We start from the raw sequence: 16,749 nt of genomic DNA, 5'->3' as shown, positions 1-16,749 counted from the left end.
TTGATGTGGCTTAAAGCCTGTCACTAAGTCCCTCTCCGCAGCCCCCAGCAAAAGCCCAGCACTGCTGTGGAGCTGAAGGGCTGTTTCTGCAAATGGGAGCGGGGTTGAGGGAGTAGGGGAGGAGAGAAGCAGGAGGGCTCTGAGGCCGAGCGAGAGAGACAAGGTGCAACCCCATTGCCCCATGAGCAAGCCACAGGGCTGGCCTGGGCTCAGCCTTGCCTTCCAGCCAAGGGGGCAGCTGTTGAGTGCTGAGAATGGCCTCCAACAGTGGCACCTGCAAAATCTGAGTAGCTGAGCGCAAGGGGATGCTTCCAGTGTTGGTGTGCCCCTTTGCAAAGCTCTCCTTGACTGCTGAATACTGGACACAGGTACCCCCCCAGTCTTGGTTCACAACAGATTAGCAGTGTCCAAACAAGGTCTCAAGTCCCATGACAGTCAATATAGCAAAACCATCAGCGAACACTAGCCTGCACTACTCTGCAGACTTTCTCAGCCTTTCTAGTGGGGCAGAACACAGCCTGTTCATTTCTACCTTCTTCCCAGGGGTTAGAAGAGCTGTGTGCAGAGACACAGCCAAGTAGCAGCAGGAGCAGCAGCAGCAGCACCAGCACTACTTGTGAGCCACGCGAGCACCCAGGAAGTTCTCTGAAGCTGAATTAAACCAACTGCCCCAAGTCGGGTGGCTCTTGGCTGGGTGTGCAGTGAGCTCGTGCGTTTGCAGCGTGGGAACTTTGGAGAGGCCTGAAGAGCAGAGCTGAGGAGTCAGGGCTCAGGGGCTGCTGCCAGGGCAGCTCTCTGCCGCGGTCATGCTGTAGCTCTTTGGCTGCAGCTGTGGTGGCTGTGGCCTAGGGGTGTGCTGCGTCTTGTTGGTGCTGGAGAGAGGCGTGGAGAGGGCCCTGCCATGGCCAACGCATGTCCTGGGGCCAGGGGGCCTGTGGGGAGAGGAGGAAAAAGCTGCTGTACGCCTCTGAGGGGAGGAAGTGCTTGAGCCTGGGCCCCCCTTGCTGGGGCCCAGTGCTGGCTGCGTGGTGGGAGGGAACTGCCAGCTCTTGTGTGTGTCTTGGGTGCCCTTGAGTGCTGGGCTTTTGCAGGTGTGAGGGGAAGAAGGCGGGTGCCCAGGGCCAGAAGGGGAAGCGGCCACCCCGGAGGCTTGGTGCCAGCAGCGTCCATGGCCACCTGGGCTGTAGCACCTGGGAACTAGTGGAGTTGCAGAGCCTGAGGGCAGGTAGGAAGGAGAGCAGCAGAGCCCAGAGGCTGGCCTTGAGGCGAGCAGGCTTCCCCTTCTGCAGAGACCTGCTAGGGGGACGCCAGGGGAGGCAGCTCAGAAGGGCAAAGGAGCTCAGGAAAGCTGGCAGGCCTTTAAGCTGCTGAAGGAGAGCCTCCTCCAAGTGCCACTCTGCTCCACCTTGACACTCCAGCAAGCCCAAGTCAGGGCAAAGCCTGCGGCCCCTCACTAGCAATGGCGATTCTGGAGGACCAGGCTTCATCGTTCCATCTGGTGCGCGCGCATCTGCAAATGCAGGAGCTTTGCTTGAGCGCCTGCTCAGGGAGACTTTCATCAGCACTACATGAGGATTGAGTCCCCTTCTCTCTGCAGACTGACAAGCCTCGGTAAGGATCCGCACCTCAGACCAGCTTCTAGCCTCTTTGTCCTCCACGCATTTTCCATTCCCCCCACAGCACGAGCTGCGAGAGAAAGCGCCCATCACAGAATCATCGAAGGGTGGAGGTTGGAAGGGGCCTCTGGAGATCATCTCGTCCAACCCCCCCTGCTCAAGCAGGGTCACCTACAGCACACTGCACAGAGTGGCCAAGCGTTAGACACTGTGTTTATCGATAACTGTGCGGTCTAGGCTTGTAGTTAATCTCCTTTTTTAGGCTTTCTTACTTTCAGGTTGGTGCTTGGGATCTGAGGCAAAGGCAGGAAGGGTTTTGGAGCAGCTGAGGTTGTCCGCTGGCCCGCGCTCACAGAGCGGTCTGCTGTAACTCGTTGTGCTCCCTTTCAGCGGCCAGCGGTGCTTTTATTCCTCCCTGCTCCTCGTGGTGAGGTTTGCAGGCAGGAGCAACACGTTTGGCCAGGCTCTGGCGTGGGGCAGCCGGGGGGTGTGCCCGCACGCGGCCGTAGTGGGAGCCGAGCAGGGGAAGAGTACGGCCGGGTGTGGGCACGGCCGGTGGCGGCCAAGGCGGGCAGCAGGGTGCGGGGGGCGTCGCGGCCGCCGCGCTGGGGCCGCCATGGCGCCTGGCGCCGCTTGCGGCCGGGTCGGGCAGGCGCCATCGGCCGGGGCGTCCGGGGCGGCTGCGCGTCACCCTGGCAACGGCGTCCCCCTGGCAACGGCGTCCCCCTGGCAACGGCATCCAGCTGGGATCCGCGTCCCCCTGGCAACGGCGTCCCCCCGGCAACGGCATCCAGCTGGGATCGGCGTTCCCCTGGCAACGGCGTCCCCCTGGCAACGGCATCCAGCTGGGATCGGCGTTCCCCTGGCAACGGCGTCTCCCTGGCAACGGCATCCGGCTGGGATCGGTGTTCCCCTGGCAACGGCGTCCCCCTGGCAACGGCGTCCCCCCAGCAACGGCGTCCCCGCCCCCCGCGGAACTGCCTCCGGTGACGTCACAGGTCCGCGCGACCAATTGTTGGAGGCGGCTGCGGTGAGAGCGGCTGCGGTGGGGGCGGCGGGCGGAGCCTGGGCCTGGGGCGGGGCCTGGGCGCCCTCGGGGGCGGAGCGGAGCGGAGCGGCGGTGTCGCCGCCCTCCCGGGGCGCCTGCTCGTTGCGGGGCCGAGTCTGCTTGTGGTCGGCGGGGTTTGGCTGCGGGGGAGCCGGGGCGTGCGCGCTCAGCGCCTGTCAGCGAGGCCTGGGAGCGCGGCGGGCCGCTGGCAGGTGACAAGTGTCCGTGCGTGTCGTGGTGTGTGCCAGAGTGGGGGGGGTGTGGGGAAGGGTCTAGGGTGGTGGAGGTGGGAGAGGGCTGTGTGTGTGAAATCCTGTCATTTCAGTTAAACCGCGTGTTCTCTGAGGTAACTCTTGTATGTTTGTGTTCAGCGACGAAGTAGCTGAGAGGTTTTGAAGCCTGTGGCCGGGGGAGGCGTGGCAGTTTCCTGCGCTGATGGGAGGAGCAGGGAAAGTGGCCAGTGTTACTGCTGTTGTGTGCGGCATTTTGTGGCATAAAGGCGGGAGGGTGTGCGGAGGGTCTGGAGACGGACACGGGCGGGGGTTTTCAGTAGGAAAGCGGCCGGGCTGTGCACGGGCGAACGTTGTTTTTCAAAAGCGGAGTCGTCTCCCCCGCCCCCCTCCCCCCCCGCCGTTAACGGCATCTCCCCGGCAACGGCGTTCCCCCCCGCCCCGCCCCCCCCCCCCCGCAGAACTGATTCCGGTGACGTCACGTCCGCGCAACCAATCGTTGGAGGCGGCTGCGGTGGGGGCGGTGGGCGGGGCCTGGGCCTGGGCCTGGGCCTGGGCCTGGGCCGCGGCGCCCTCGGGGGCGGAGCGGAGCGGAGCGGCGGTGTCGCTGCCGACTCAGGGCCTGGCAGCGAGGCCTGGGAGTGCGGCGGGCTGCCGGCGGGTGACAAGCGCGCCCGCGCGTGTGTGTGTGTGTGTGGCATGGTGTGTGCTAGAGTGATGAGAGGAGTAGAATATGTAGGAAGCGTTATTTCTGTTACATAGGGCATTTTGTGGTGTAAAGGGGGGAGGGTGTGGGGAGGGTACAGAGCTGTCCTGAGCTGACAGAAGGAGATAGGTGGGTGTTTTCAGTAGGAAAACTGCCAGGTTGTGCAAGATGTTTTCTTGGTCTGTTTTCCTTGCTTGGAGAAGGCAGTGTTGCCTCAGCATTCCGAAAAATGCTATTTCTCAAAAACGCTGTTGGAATCTGGCTCTCTTTTCTGTCCTCTGTACCTCAGTGGAGAAAATGGAAACTGTTTCACTGTGAAGAGGTGACAGTGCTTATGCAGTTTATAAGAGGAATATTGTTTTGGGTTTTTTGTTTTTGTTTTTTGTTTTTTGTTTTTAAACCACTGAAGCTCATTCTTAACACTACACACGATTTGGTACCTCAATGTGAAGTCCTTTTATGTAATTTCTTTTTGCTTTTTTACTTTTTTAAAGGTCTTGTACAGAGTGAGAATCTAACTGTATATAAATTTTCAGTCTTTAACTTTCTTTGTGTGCTTCCTGTTGCAGACAATGGCGGCAGAACAGATTTCTGCAGCTTCGCTCCTTGACAGGACTGTGAAGATTAGGAGGGAGGCTGAAGAGCGGAAAGTGGTCTGGGCCTGGGGCCTCCTTAATATGTCTGTTGGGGGGATGATATATACTGACATGTATGTTGATTGTTATATCTGACTCAACTAAGTAAAGCATTCTACTTTGTATATGCTTAAATATTTCATAGGACCCAGTTACTGTTAAATTGATCGCTTCTTCCTTTTCTTTTTAGGACTGGAAAACTTATAAGTTCCTATTACAACATCGCATTTTGGCCGCTCTGGTATATTGGTGAGTTGTCACAGCATGTGAATTAGTTTTAGGGAGGAGGGAAGGTTTCAGCCTTCATTCTTCTTGCTGGGGAAAGCATTTTTAAGGTTTGGGGTTTTTCGTTGTTGTTGTTGTTTTTTAATAACCAAGCTTCATTTTGTTTTCCTTTATCCCTTTTGGTGCTGTTGGAATTTCATCATTTTAGTGACAAGTAAGAAAGAGGGTGAAGAACAGGTTTCCTACCTTAAATGTGTTTAATGTGTGCAATAAGGCTTTGGGGAATAGTTGAAATAGTAGCGCTGTGTTGTATTGTAGGGCTGCAGGACATTTCCAAATAATCAAATTTGGTTTCAAATGAGTAGGCTCAAAAGTAATTGTATCTAATACTATTAGCGGATGAAAAGGAAGAAGAGTGAGAGCAATGTCAGGTAACGAGTGACAGAAGGTTTGGCAGAAGACACTTGATAAATAGCATGAAACTTCATTGCAGTGCTTTGTATCCTGTCTGGAAAATACCTTTCGCTTTTACAAATACATATTGTAGCAACAGAAATGAATTTCAATATAGAAAGGAAATTTATCTCTAATGGTTCTTGCATGAAAAGGAGAAGTTGTCTTACGTCCGTGCTCAGACTGGCAGTTATTGGTAGCCCTAACAATAAACTATTCTTGATTTGTGTATAAACTTGTTTTCTCAGATCATTTACTGTTACTCCTGTTTATGGTGCCTAGCATGATAAAAACCTTTGTGTTTGTTCTAGAGCTTGCGCTTGTATCCCTGTTCAGTCTGAATGCCTTATTTGATTTTTGGATGTACTTCAAGTACACAATGGCACCAACTACCTTGGTCATGACTCGTAGACAGCAGATCCTTCTAGGGATGCAGAATGCAGGTAGGTGTTATAAATTATAAATACTTTTTTTAAAGATGATATCTTTCTCAAGCCCATGAATCTTTAGTGAAGTGAGTTCTCAGTTACCTCATCTGACAAGAGCAGTAAGATGAACTAACTGCAGCCTATAAAAATTCAAAATAAAAGTGATAAATTGATGAGCAATTAAGGGGAGAAGTGGAGAGGAAGCAACCAATACAAAAGGAGAGTGGGCTGTTAAAGGGCAGTGAGAGAGACTTAAACTTTATGAAGCTGGACAAGGAATTTGTAACCTATAAATGGGATTGAGAACAAGGCAGAGTGTATAGGTTTGTATTTAAATTTGGTATCCTACTATCATCATACTGACTGGAGAGCGCCAAATTAGAAAGAGAAAAGAGACCTTAGTGTGCAGTCTGAAAATGACAGGCTAGAGAGGAGTTGCTCTGAAAAGTTCTGAATGTCTGAGTGATGTTGTAAAATATAGAAAAACTTGGCAGAGTTTGAAAATACAGCAAAAGCAAGGTGCTAGTACAATGTGTTACATACTACTAGGCTGCCTCCAGAGAAAGAGCGGCAGATACGGGAGTAGGGTTATATCACCGCAGCTGAGGAGTGTAATATCTGGGTTTGCACAGGTAAATGAGACATTAGATGTGCTAAAGACACATGAAGCAGGCAGGTAGAGTAGCTGACCAAATAAGTTAAATAATTGCCTCGGGCTATGCAAAGGTGCTTGGTAGAATTTAACTGAAATTTTAAATTGTAGAATTTGTATTGAATTATGATCACGTGTCCCAGTTTTCTGATTTTTATGTCTTTGGGGTTGACTGCTGAATCCTGTAGGGGTCAGACTAGAATAGTCTTTTTAGTGTCCTAGAATTTCCTTAAGGGAAGAGAGTTGTGTATGTGTGTTTTACTGTGTATTTAAAGTGAGGAGGAGAGTTCTGGGCTGCTGCATGTACAGTGCTGATTGTGGTTTTTTTTGCTTATTGCAGCGGTACAAATAATTCCAGCACATGAGCTGGCAGCGAAGAAAGTCCCTTCTTCTACGCCTTCTCCTAGAGTCCAGGGTCAAACTGTGCTGAGTTACAGCCCATCCCGGCCCTTCAGGGCCAGTCCAAAATTTACTTCTGGTTGTATCTCAGGGTACAGCCCTCAGCAGCAGGCTCTGTCAAGCAACAGCGCTTCTTATAGCAGTGCTTTAACCTATTCACCAAGCAGCAGCTACAGTAAGGTAATGACCAAGGTGGCTTCAAGGGGAACGGTTTGGCTTTGCTTATCGTGTCCTTGTGTTGTGCTGTAAGCCATTGGAGGTGTGCGGCCGGCAGTGGAGGGTCCTGTGTGTGTGTTCGCTTTGTTTGCAAAGCAGATGAAATTTGTCTTGTCAGTATTCATCCTCTTTCCCTGGTGTTAATTTATTTGTTTTAGAGTAGCTAGCTTGTTTCAGAGCACAGCAAAAATAAGAAACTAGAATGTAACTACAAAATAGCAAAAACCTTCCCCCAAACGAGAGCATATTTTATAGCAGCAATCAGCAGAGTAATCAATTCTTATGTTGAGTCGATCTATTCATTTAGTTTATAAAGTCAAAATGGAACTCTCACTTTCCTCATGTGACACAACTGTTTGCTTTTGTTTCCCAAAGCTTTCCAGCTTCAGCTCTTCTCCTGCTGGTTCACCATATGCCTCAAGTGTTGGGCCAGTGGAAAGCACCGGGCTAAGGTCTCGTTGCCACTTTTCACCAATGCGGTATAATTCCCGTATGAGTCAAGATGATGAAATCACAGACCGCAAGTCACTGCAAAAATACCTTCGAAGCGAAGAAGAGAAACAGCGTAGACTTCAATTGGGTACATAAATAACTTCATGTAGCCTGAAAAGCTTGGCAAGGAGGGGATGTTGGTTTTATTTGAGAGTGGATGAGAAAAGTTGGAAAAGATTCCTGCAGAGAAAGAGAGCTGCTGAAGTACTAGTCTATATTATAGATATACTAATAATCTCTGTAGCATTTGTTGTGTATAGTGGACTATAATGAGTTGAAGGGCTTTATCACCTCGATGAGAGGGATATTTTGTGGAGAAGGCAGTTGAGCTAAAGGTGGTAAATTACCTGCAGGCAGTTTTTGTCTGGGATAGGGACAGTGCCTTATTAATATAAAGATGAAATCAGTGTTTATGCAGACAGATTTTGGTGTATGTATTTATGATAATTCATGAGCACGTCTCTCCTGTCAAAGCCTTAATATAGTGACCTATTGCCTGTAGTGTTGCTTCTGTGATTACTTGGTGATAATTTTATGACTGTTCAATGTCATTTCAGCAAGTTCATGTTCCAGCTCTCCTTCCAGCAGCCCAACCTTTTGGAACTACAGCCGTTCCTTAGTAGAGCAAGCACAGGTGCTGAGAAAGTACCAGTATCAGGTGGCTTGCATGCCCCAGGCTCCATCAGCACACAAGGACGAAGCTCGTCTGAGCTCTCCACTGACTGCAGAAGAAGTAAGCTCAGCACCAAAGGAGCCAAGAGAGAAAAACAGGGCTCTAAAATATGTGGCTCCATCCAAATGTGAACTCCGTCAATGGTGCTAGAAAGGGAGAAATCCTATAGCATTTAACCATTTTCATACAGCTTGTAAGACTTTTTGCCACAAAGGGTATACATTTCAAATTCCGGACTGTAAAATTTTACAATTGTAAAATTGTAAAATGATTTCTTCCTTGGTGAACAAGGTACCTGTGTTTAGGTGGAAAACTGACTCCTGAGAGAATTTCAGGTTTCATGCTTTGTGGTCTTTGTAATTAACTAATACTCACCGTGTGGGCCACGGTGGAAAGCTGGAAACTTCTGTTGGTTTGGCCAACTGTTCAGAATTATTTTATCTGAAGTTGTTTAATATTACTGTGTAATCTGAGAACAGATAGACTTTGAGTTCAACTCAAGAATGGTGGTTGCGGAACTTTTTTTTACCATTTTGTACTCTGGATAAAATAAACTTGTGACATAAAAATTGACTGGAAACTGACCTGTACCTAATGTAGTGAAATAGTTGAAGGTGTGTAAAATTGTTCTCCTTTACACTTGTGTCTGGAATAAGTCTGATTCAAAAGAATGTCATTAATGTAGCTTTTAATTAAATTTGATCTGTTTTCTTTATGTCGTACATTAACTTAGTCTACCCTGCAACTTGGACCAATTTTATCCTAACAGAGCAGGGAACGCAAAACTGTGCGTTTGGACTCACGGGAGATTTAGTGTACTGTGAAAAGAGAGTAGGAGAGTAGTATGGTAAGCTACTGTAGAATTCACATGATACAGACATTAGATGAGAGTTCTGGAAGAAATGCAATTTGCATTATGTGCTGTGGCTGCGGTCAGAAAACGTCGTAGGCCCTAAAAACTCTTTAGTATTCTGTTAGGTTGCTGTATGTAGGTAATAATGTTCTTTCCATAGGTTTGGGCAAGGGTGATTGTGAATCGACGACAGCTTGATTACCTGGATTCCTGGACCGCTAGGTTCAGAAGTGTAAGTCCGGTCCCTGTGAACTGCCTGTTCTTGCTGTTAGAATAGGTACAGCAGAATGAAAAAGTACCTCAGTGCTCCCTGTATACCTAAGGAAGTGAGAAGAATTACATATTTGAGTCTATTTGAGGATTAGGGTGGGCTTGGACATGGAGACTAAAACAGCATGCTTGTAACCAAGAAGTATTAAGACACATTTTCAACCTGAACTTTTGCACTTGCTGACCTAGGTGTTTTCTGTTCTGAAAACTTCACAGTTGTAAAGTTCACCCACCTTTGAATGAAGACACGTGCATCTTAACACACAGTGGATGTGAAAAGACTTGTTTTTTCTTTCTACAACCCAATTTTCTGAATTTTTTCTGTTTTTTTTTCTCCTGTATTTCAAACTCCTTCTGGACTCAAATAAAGCATGGGAAATGCCAGCCCGTTGACTTTTTCCAACAGCCTTGAGGAGTGTAATAAGAAAACAAAAAGAAAATTTTGGTCTTAGGCAATTGCTTTAGCAGAGGAAATACAATCACATACTATGACAAAATAATTTGTAAGCCTAACTTTGAATTACCCCTTCAGTCAGCAACTATCACATATGTAGTTCTTCTAAGTAGTGGGACGAGTGAAATGTAAAAGATTTCTATGATATGTGGGATTATGACTGTTCTGTACCAGATTCCTAAGCATCTGTTCATAAACCTACAGGCAGCTTGGCTTCAGTTCCCAAACTGTGTCACATACAAGTGTCACATACTGTGTTTATCAGGCCCTTCATTTCCTGAAAGGGTTTTGAGAGGGAGTGGACCCATGAAAGTTTAAATTACCACTATGAGTGACATGCAGTGCCTCAGAATACCCCTTTTCTCATTGTACAGGAAAGCTTTATCAGTATCACTGCTTTCTGGAGATTTGTTTTCCCAAGTTCTCTATAGTGAATTTTTGGCATTTTAGAGGGTCTTTCTAGAGCCAATCACCCCTATCTAAATTGATGCTCTTAATTACTTTTGCTCCTTGGTTGACTTCAAAGTTCCTGTTGTTAAACTCCTTTGTGATTGTAACAGTGATGCTGACTAGAGAGTAAACTAACATTTTTGTCACATTCTTGTTGCTTCTAAGCTTTTTAATTTTTGCATTTCTCTTTCCTAGTGGATTAATGAGACTATTTTAGTGCCACTTGTACAAGAGATTGAGTCTGTGAGCAGTCAGCTGAGAAGAATGGGGTACCCAGAAATGCAGGTTGGAGGTATGATGATAGAGTAACTGGGGGGTTCCCTGTGGTGGTTGGTAGCAGGCCACCCCATAGCAGGGCACTGCATAGGTAGTATAGCAAACAAGTCTGCTAAGAATTACAGTTCCGTTTCCTGTTTGTATTGGTGTGATCTTTGCTTCATGTAATGCATTTTACTAAACTGGAAGGATTCTTCATAGGATTTCTGGAAATACTGATAAAGGCATGCTGATGCTGCAATAGCATAAAATTCTTAAGCCTCTTGTTTCCTCTGAATTCATTCCTGGAGAGTTAAAGGCTCAGATTAACATCCTTGTATTTTAAACTGTCAGAAAACTATCACACGTTGCAAGGATGGTTGCCTGTCAGCCCTCTCTGTCTACGTTAGTATGTGTCTTTCCAAACTTAAAATCAGCTACTTCCTGAAAAACCTATTGCTGTTACTTCCTTAAATTGTTACCTGCTATCTTGTCTGAAAGCAAACAGGCCACAAAAAGTTTTATGAAAACTTAGATGTGATACATTGTGTCCAAATAGTGTTTAAGAACTGAGAAGTCGTCTTATGACTGTGATAATAATAAATCTATAGACCTAGGAAGTATTTATTTATTTATTTATTTTAACTTAAATTAATTCTGTTATCACAGGCGATTAATCGTTTGCATTTAAGATCTAAGATCATTTTAAGGTTAAGATACATTAAAGTTTATTTATTTATTTATTTTAACTTAGAATAGTTCTGTTATCACAGATAGGCTATTAATCGTTTGCATTTAAGATCTAAGATCATTTTAAGGTTAAGATACATTAAAGATTATTTAAGTACTAGGTGTAGCACTAAGTGGGGTTGGGGAGGATAATCTCAGGTGTATTTTGGAGAGCTATGGGCATTAGAAGAAAAATTTTTTTTTTTGGCCTGTTTGTAGTCTGTCCTCAAGATCTGCATCTGTTGTGGTGCCTGTGAAAAACTGATCACTTACTGACCTCATCTCCACCTTGCTGCCCTCCTACTGCTCTTTAAAATGGATGTTACTTCTTCCCTTTTTCACACCATATGTTTCTGTTTTCTTATGGAATGCAAGCCCTTCAGATAAGGGTCTGTCGTCTTTTGCAACCGCACAGTGCTGCATAGCGTTTATGTTGTGTGGTTTAAGGGAGACAGCTAGTACTTCACTGGGATTGGAAACAAACATTTGGAGTATTGGATAAGCTGTTAACTGTGTATAAATCTTAGTAAATTATCTTAGTAAGTTACCTTAGTAAATAGTGAGACAAAAAAGCCAGTTCCTCCTTGTAACAGTGCATTTGTTAACGCCTTGTAAGGGAGAATGTTCAAATTTCTGTCGTGGATGCAGATGTCGTGCTGGCTCTTGTCGCATGCAGAAGCCAGCGTCAGCAATCTGAAACAAGCAGCGCTTGTTAAAGCTCCAGTCATGCCAACACTGTACGCTATAATGCAGTATTTGGATATTGCAGCGAACCAAGAGTATTTGTTTGAAAGGATCAAAGGTATGTGGTCTACCATACTGACTTTAAAACGTTTCAGTTAGCTGGGTCAAGCGTCGGCGGTGTCAGATACCCCGTCAATTAAGAGGTTTGAACTACAGTCACAGCAGGGAGAAGAGCTGCTTTTCAAGTAGCAGAGGTAGTTTTTGCAACTTCCTCTTTTCAGACCGATGTAATGATGTGGGACTTGGCATGGAAGTTTTTATTTCTTCTCTCAGTTTGGGGTGTGAAGTGTCCTATTTAATCCCTTCATTAATTACCAATAAAAAATACCTTGTAAACTCCACTCCCCTAACTTTATATCTTTATAAGCACTTCCTTAGTTTAATTTTTCCTATTTTGTGCACTGAAAATACATGCAGTGTTCTTGAAGCTAGTGTCAAATATATCCTTGCACCTTCAACCTCCAGTAGCTGAATAAATTTTGTTTTTTCAGAGCTTTCTCAGGGAGGATACATGAGCTCATTCCGATGGAACAGAGGAGGAGATTTCAAGGGCCGTAAGTGGGATGCTGACTTGCCCACTGACTGTGCTGTAAGTTTTCAAAGAAGGCTTAATATAACTTCCTAAAGTGTGTCTTTCAGGGTAGATTTTTGTGTGTGGTAGCAATTAAGTCTTTTGAGGAACATGGTCAAAATCCTGTTTGCCTCACGATCCTGATATTCTCATTGTAGTCAGTGAAATTATGCAAGGAATAATGCCAATGGGATTGGACATTGTGCAGATCACAAAAACGCGATTTCATGTCTTAGTCTTAAGCCAGTCTCTTATTTAGACTCACCTGAGATGTCAGTCAGGTAACTGTTTTGGGAGCAACCTGACAGAAGGTTGCGGATTTGTTAGAGCAATATTCTTACCTTATTAAAAAAAAAAAAAAAAAAAAAAAAAAAAAGTCTGCTTTAACCAAGTTTCTCATGCAAGATGAACCTTAAAATTTTCCTTTGCTGTAATGGTTAGAAGAACAAACGGATTATTAAGTGGCGTGTCTTGATGTTTATTTAATTCAGTAATATTTCTTGAGAGATCCACAGGGATTACATTATCTTACTTGAGAACAGACTTGTAGTCATGCTTAGCCAATTAATGCAAAAGGTCAGGAGAAAGCACTTCAGTGAATACAGTGACTTGAAAATTCAACTGAAATAGTTAAAAGAAAGGCCACAAGATAACCCAGGGAGTGGAGAACAAGCTTCACGTGTGACTCTTCAGTTGAACTCTGTATTTGAAAGGAGAGTTCAGGTGATTTGATTCCCTCTATAGATGTTCAGTTACTGGGGAGAAGCAGAAAGAAGATTCATATGCAAGTTTTACAACCTTGCTGACAAAGATGCAACAAGATTGAATTGCTGGAAGCTAAAGCTGAGCAAAATCTGTCTTGAAATAAGATTTGATTTTCTAGTTGTGAAGATGACTAAATATTTGGGACTGACAAGCTGGGAAGCAGCTCTAGCTATCTTGGTAGACAGCAAGCTGAGCAGTTTGAAAGTATTAAAGACCGTAACACAGACCATCACACCCTGAATTCATTGTCTTTTAATGAAACCAGCTAAGAGAGGTAGTGTTGGACAATGTACTAAACTTGTAAAGATTCTGGAAAAGAAGTTCTGATATAACAGATGAAATTAATATTAAACATTGTCTCGAAGCTTTGGCATTAACTTAAGACAATAAGTGCCAAATGAAGAGTTTTTAACGGTAATGTTAGTCTCATTGCATGCAACTTAAAGCAATAATTTCCGCTAGACCTTTTGAGGCTTTGGGCATTTAGCCCATAGAAATTCTTCTGTCTGCCAAACAAATCCTATGTTGAACACAGGAGGTATCATACTACAGAGTAATTTGGTCACGCTGCACCCAAAGAATGTTGAGAACTCTACTGTAAGAGTTAAAACACAACATGCAGTACTGCGATTTTCTCGCTGTTAGCTAAGAAGATACTTGTTCTAGGACTTTCTTCCAAAATGTTGAGAGCTGGTAAGATTCATGAGCAGTCCAAGTTTGTCCATTGATTTTGTTTTGCCATTTTTGACAAGAGAGGAGCAACTTGCTGGGTAAGTGTAGTGTTTGGAAAAGTTGTCATTAGATCGGATCGGCCTCTCTAAGCCAAATCTTTGCAGCTAGCGTAGAAACCATCATGAAATCAGGTATCTTGTAGTTTGTCCTATACATGCTATTCAGATCTGTGACTTTGCAAATTCTGTGAGATGTGAAGATAGTTACTTGTATGTCAGGAGTTCAGTTCACATGCAGCACCTTTTTAACGTGTTGTGACTGAAAGGGTTTCATTTACAGGAAGAATAAACTTGTCTTGATGTCTGTGGCGTGCCCTGGACCATTGAATTCAGTGCTCTAAGTGTTAAGCTGCCTTGGGCTTCTAAACATGGTGGGATTAATTAAGTCCATGATGCAGCAACAGACTCTCAAATACCCTAACTAATGTCTGAGATTATGGAAAGAAAGCTGCTGTCCTGTCAGTCTTCTTAATGATACTAAAATGAGATTTGTTTTTGTTTGCACAGATCCTTATGCACATATTCTGCACTTACCTCGATGCCAGACTGCCCCCTAGCCCCAAATACCCCGATGGCAGAACCTTCACTGCCCAACACTTTGTTCAAACACCAGATAAACCAGGTATTGGCATTCTTGGACTGCTTGTTTAGCTGCTGTTTCCTGCTTGGATCCCATCAGCGCTCTTAAAATCCCTATCTTATTTTAAAACTTTAATTCACAGACATTACAAATGAAAATGTATTTTGCATCTACCAAAGCAACATCAATCCACCCCACTATGAGCTGATCTACCACCGCCAGGTCTACAATCTGCCCGAGGTATGATCGTGTTAGTTTTTTCTGCTGTCAGGAAACCTTGAGCAGACCTGATCTGTTTCTTTTTCATTCTTCCTTTTCCTTTGGAACTAGCCACATCCATTGAATATGTAGGCTGGCTCAGTGCAGAAAGCAAATGTTACCACGATCTTTGACCATCATGTGGTATTTAGTCTGCTGCTGAACGATAGCTTCAGTGCCTAGCTTAGGTACATCAGTGCCCAGGCAGCAGCTTCCTCTTGTTGTTTATTTTCTGATGATTTATTCTAAAATCCTAATTTATGTAAGCTCTGAGGTGTGTTGCTATTCCTCAGTGCCAACGAGACTGATGCTTGTCTGTACGAGCTTTTGGAGGGAAACATCTAATCTCAATATCAAAATACTAGACTTTTCCTGTACATCTTGATTTTATGATTGAGCCCCGATTGTGACTTGATTTTCTGATTTCAGAAAAGCTCTTTTAAAAAGCATTTAAAAATATTTGAGGGTGATAATCCATCTAGAAAACAAGCTTGGTCTTTTTCTGGTGTTTGCCTAATTGAAAGATAAGAATTGAGGCAAAACCCCAGCAGTCTAAGCTGTAATACCATTTCGCGAGGTCTCTGTTATAGTTTTTTCTCATCTCTGATGATATAACAGGCCGACAGGGCGCACACTGCAGTATATGTATCTTGCAAAAAGTTTTGAAGGAAAAATTGTGCTGCTCCACCTAAGATCAGGACAGGGGATGACAGTTGTTTTAAATAAGACATTCTAAGATATTAGTGTGGTTGTTTGCATGTGATTTCATTTCCAAGTTTTTTTCTCTTCCCGTGGTATTCAGGGCAGAAACAACATGTTCCATACATTGCTTATGTTTCTGTACATCATAAAGACAAAAGAATCTGGGATGCTTGGGTAAGTGTCAAACGTTCCGTATCATTGCGCTGCGCACGAGATCTGAGCAGGAGCTTTCTGTTTTGAAATACCGTAACTGAAGTTGCTATCATAGGACGATACTGATGGAATTAAAATGCTCTTCTCATTTTAAGTAATGGCAGCCTTTTTACAAAATCATGTCAGTTTTGTGTGCATGAGCGTGCAGGAAATGTTTTGTGCTTTTCTTTGGTCTTGTGCTGGCTGAAAAATCCTGTGGAGTCCATGCTGCGGAATAGTGGCCTTGGCCAGACAACCAGGTTGCTACCTTCTTGCTAGAAGTACTGTGCTATTTATAAACAGGAGACAGACACTGCCATAGTGCTGTAATCTCTTGGTTTTGGCATAACAAGAGGAGTTTCGAGTGCACAGTGAAAGCCGGAAATGTCCGGACTTTTTTGTTCTGAAAGAGCTGTCTTTAATTCGAGGTGAAACACGATACCTACATAAATGTTAAAATGCTGATGTGTGGGATTGGCAGTTTTTCTTGTAATGAAGATTTGTTTTAAATAGGAGCTTTAACTTACTTGTGTCTTATCGTTATAATGCTGTTTTTGCAGGCACGTGAATTTTGGTGCATCAGGAGTCAATGTTCTAGGGGTGTTTGGAGAGTAACATCTCCAGCAGGACTGCAGCTCAGAAGAACGATCCTGCTTCTCCTACAAGACGAACTGAGCAGCATTGTTTCACTTGTTGCCTTGAATATGGACTATGAAATGGGATAATTTAAACTCTGCTTTATGGACAGAGGGGAAATGTTTGTAATTTCTGTACAGTTTTGGGGAGGATACTCTGTAAAACGTTGTATTGTTTTTTACTGATGAAATGTATCTAAACAGGAACTCCAGGCAGGTCTTTTCTATTTGGCTCCTCACCTTAACAAATCGTATTTAAACCCCCCTTGCTATTTCTGTTGCATTTACTCTTCAAGCACTCTAAAGAGCTTAACTGCCCGCAGGGCTCAGCAATGAACCCGCGCTTGCCGCGTTTGAGGGTGGAATGCAGCAGCGCAGCTGGGACGTGTCTCCCGCAGTTGTACCCAGCCGCTCGCTGGCGAGCAGTCCCTTGAAAAGACAGTTACTGCAACGCGGCCAACTGCCGGATTCACAAGATCCAAGAGATTCCAGACGGGCATAACAGGCGCCAAGTTAGCGCTTACACCGATTTTTGGTTAATTTAATTACATGCGATCTGAAAGGACGTTGTCTTTTATCCCTGCTCATTGGAATAATTGGATTTTGTGACCTCTCTGGATGCTTCAGGTGTTTCCACTGCAGATATAAGGGAAAGAGAAAACTTTTTGACTTGCTGGTTTCAGTAGGTGTTTATAAGATAGATTTAAACCAAAACAAAATAAGCATACCATTCAAATGTGACCATCTTACGAGACAGAAGATGTTGTGGGTGATCGAGTACGACTAG

The 16,749-nt window shown here is 44.9% G+C and overlaps 1 protein-coding gene across 1 annotated transcript; it reads left to right on the top strand.

Moving 5' to 3' along the window:
- Nucleotides 1-2,232: 2,232 nt before the first annotated feature.
- Nucleotides 2,233-15,942, top strand: LOC134154711 (transmembrane protein 209-like). Its single transcript, XM_062601390.1, has 15 exons — nt 2,233-2,242; nt 4,183-4,309; nt 4,426-4,484; nt 5,225-5,356; nt 6,334-6,572; nt 6,984-7,188; nt 7,658-7,833; nt 8,787-8,858; nt 9,996-10,092; nt 11,461-11,586; nt 12,020-12,117; nt 14,103-14,217; nt 14,318-14,415; nt 15,236-15,309; nt 15,888-15,942. Exons 1-15 carry the CDS (start codon nt 2,233-2,235, stop codon nt 15,940-15,942), a joined length of 1,683 nt encoding a protein of 560 aa, XP_062457374.1.
- The last annotated feature ends 807 nt before the right edge of the window (nt 15,943-16,749 follow it).

This window comes from Rhea pennata, unplaced genomic scaffold (genome assembly GCF_028389875.1).
Source record: "Rhea pennata isolate bPtePen1 unplaced genomic scaffold, bPtePen1.pri scaffold_33, whole genome shotgun sequence".
NCBI lineage: Eukaryota > Metazoa > Chordata > Aves > Rheiformes > Rheidae > Rhea > Rhea pennata.
This window is presented reverse-complemented; position numbering and strand designations above follow the sequence as displayed.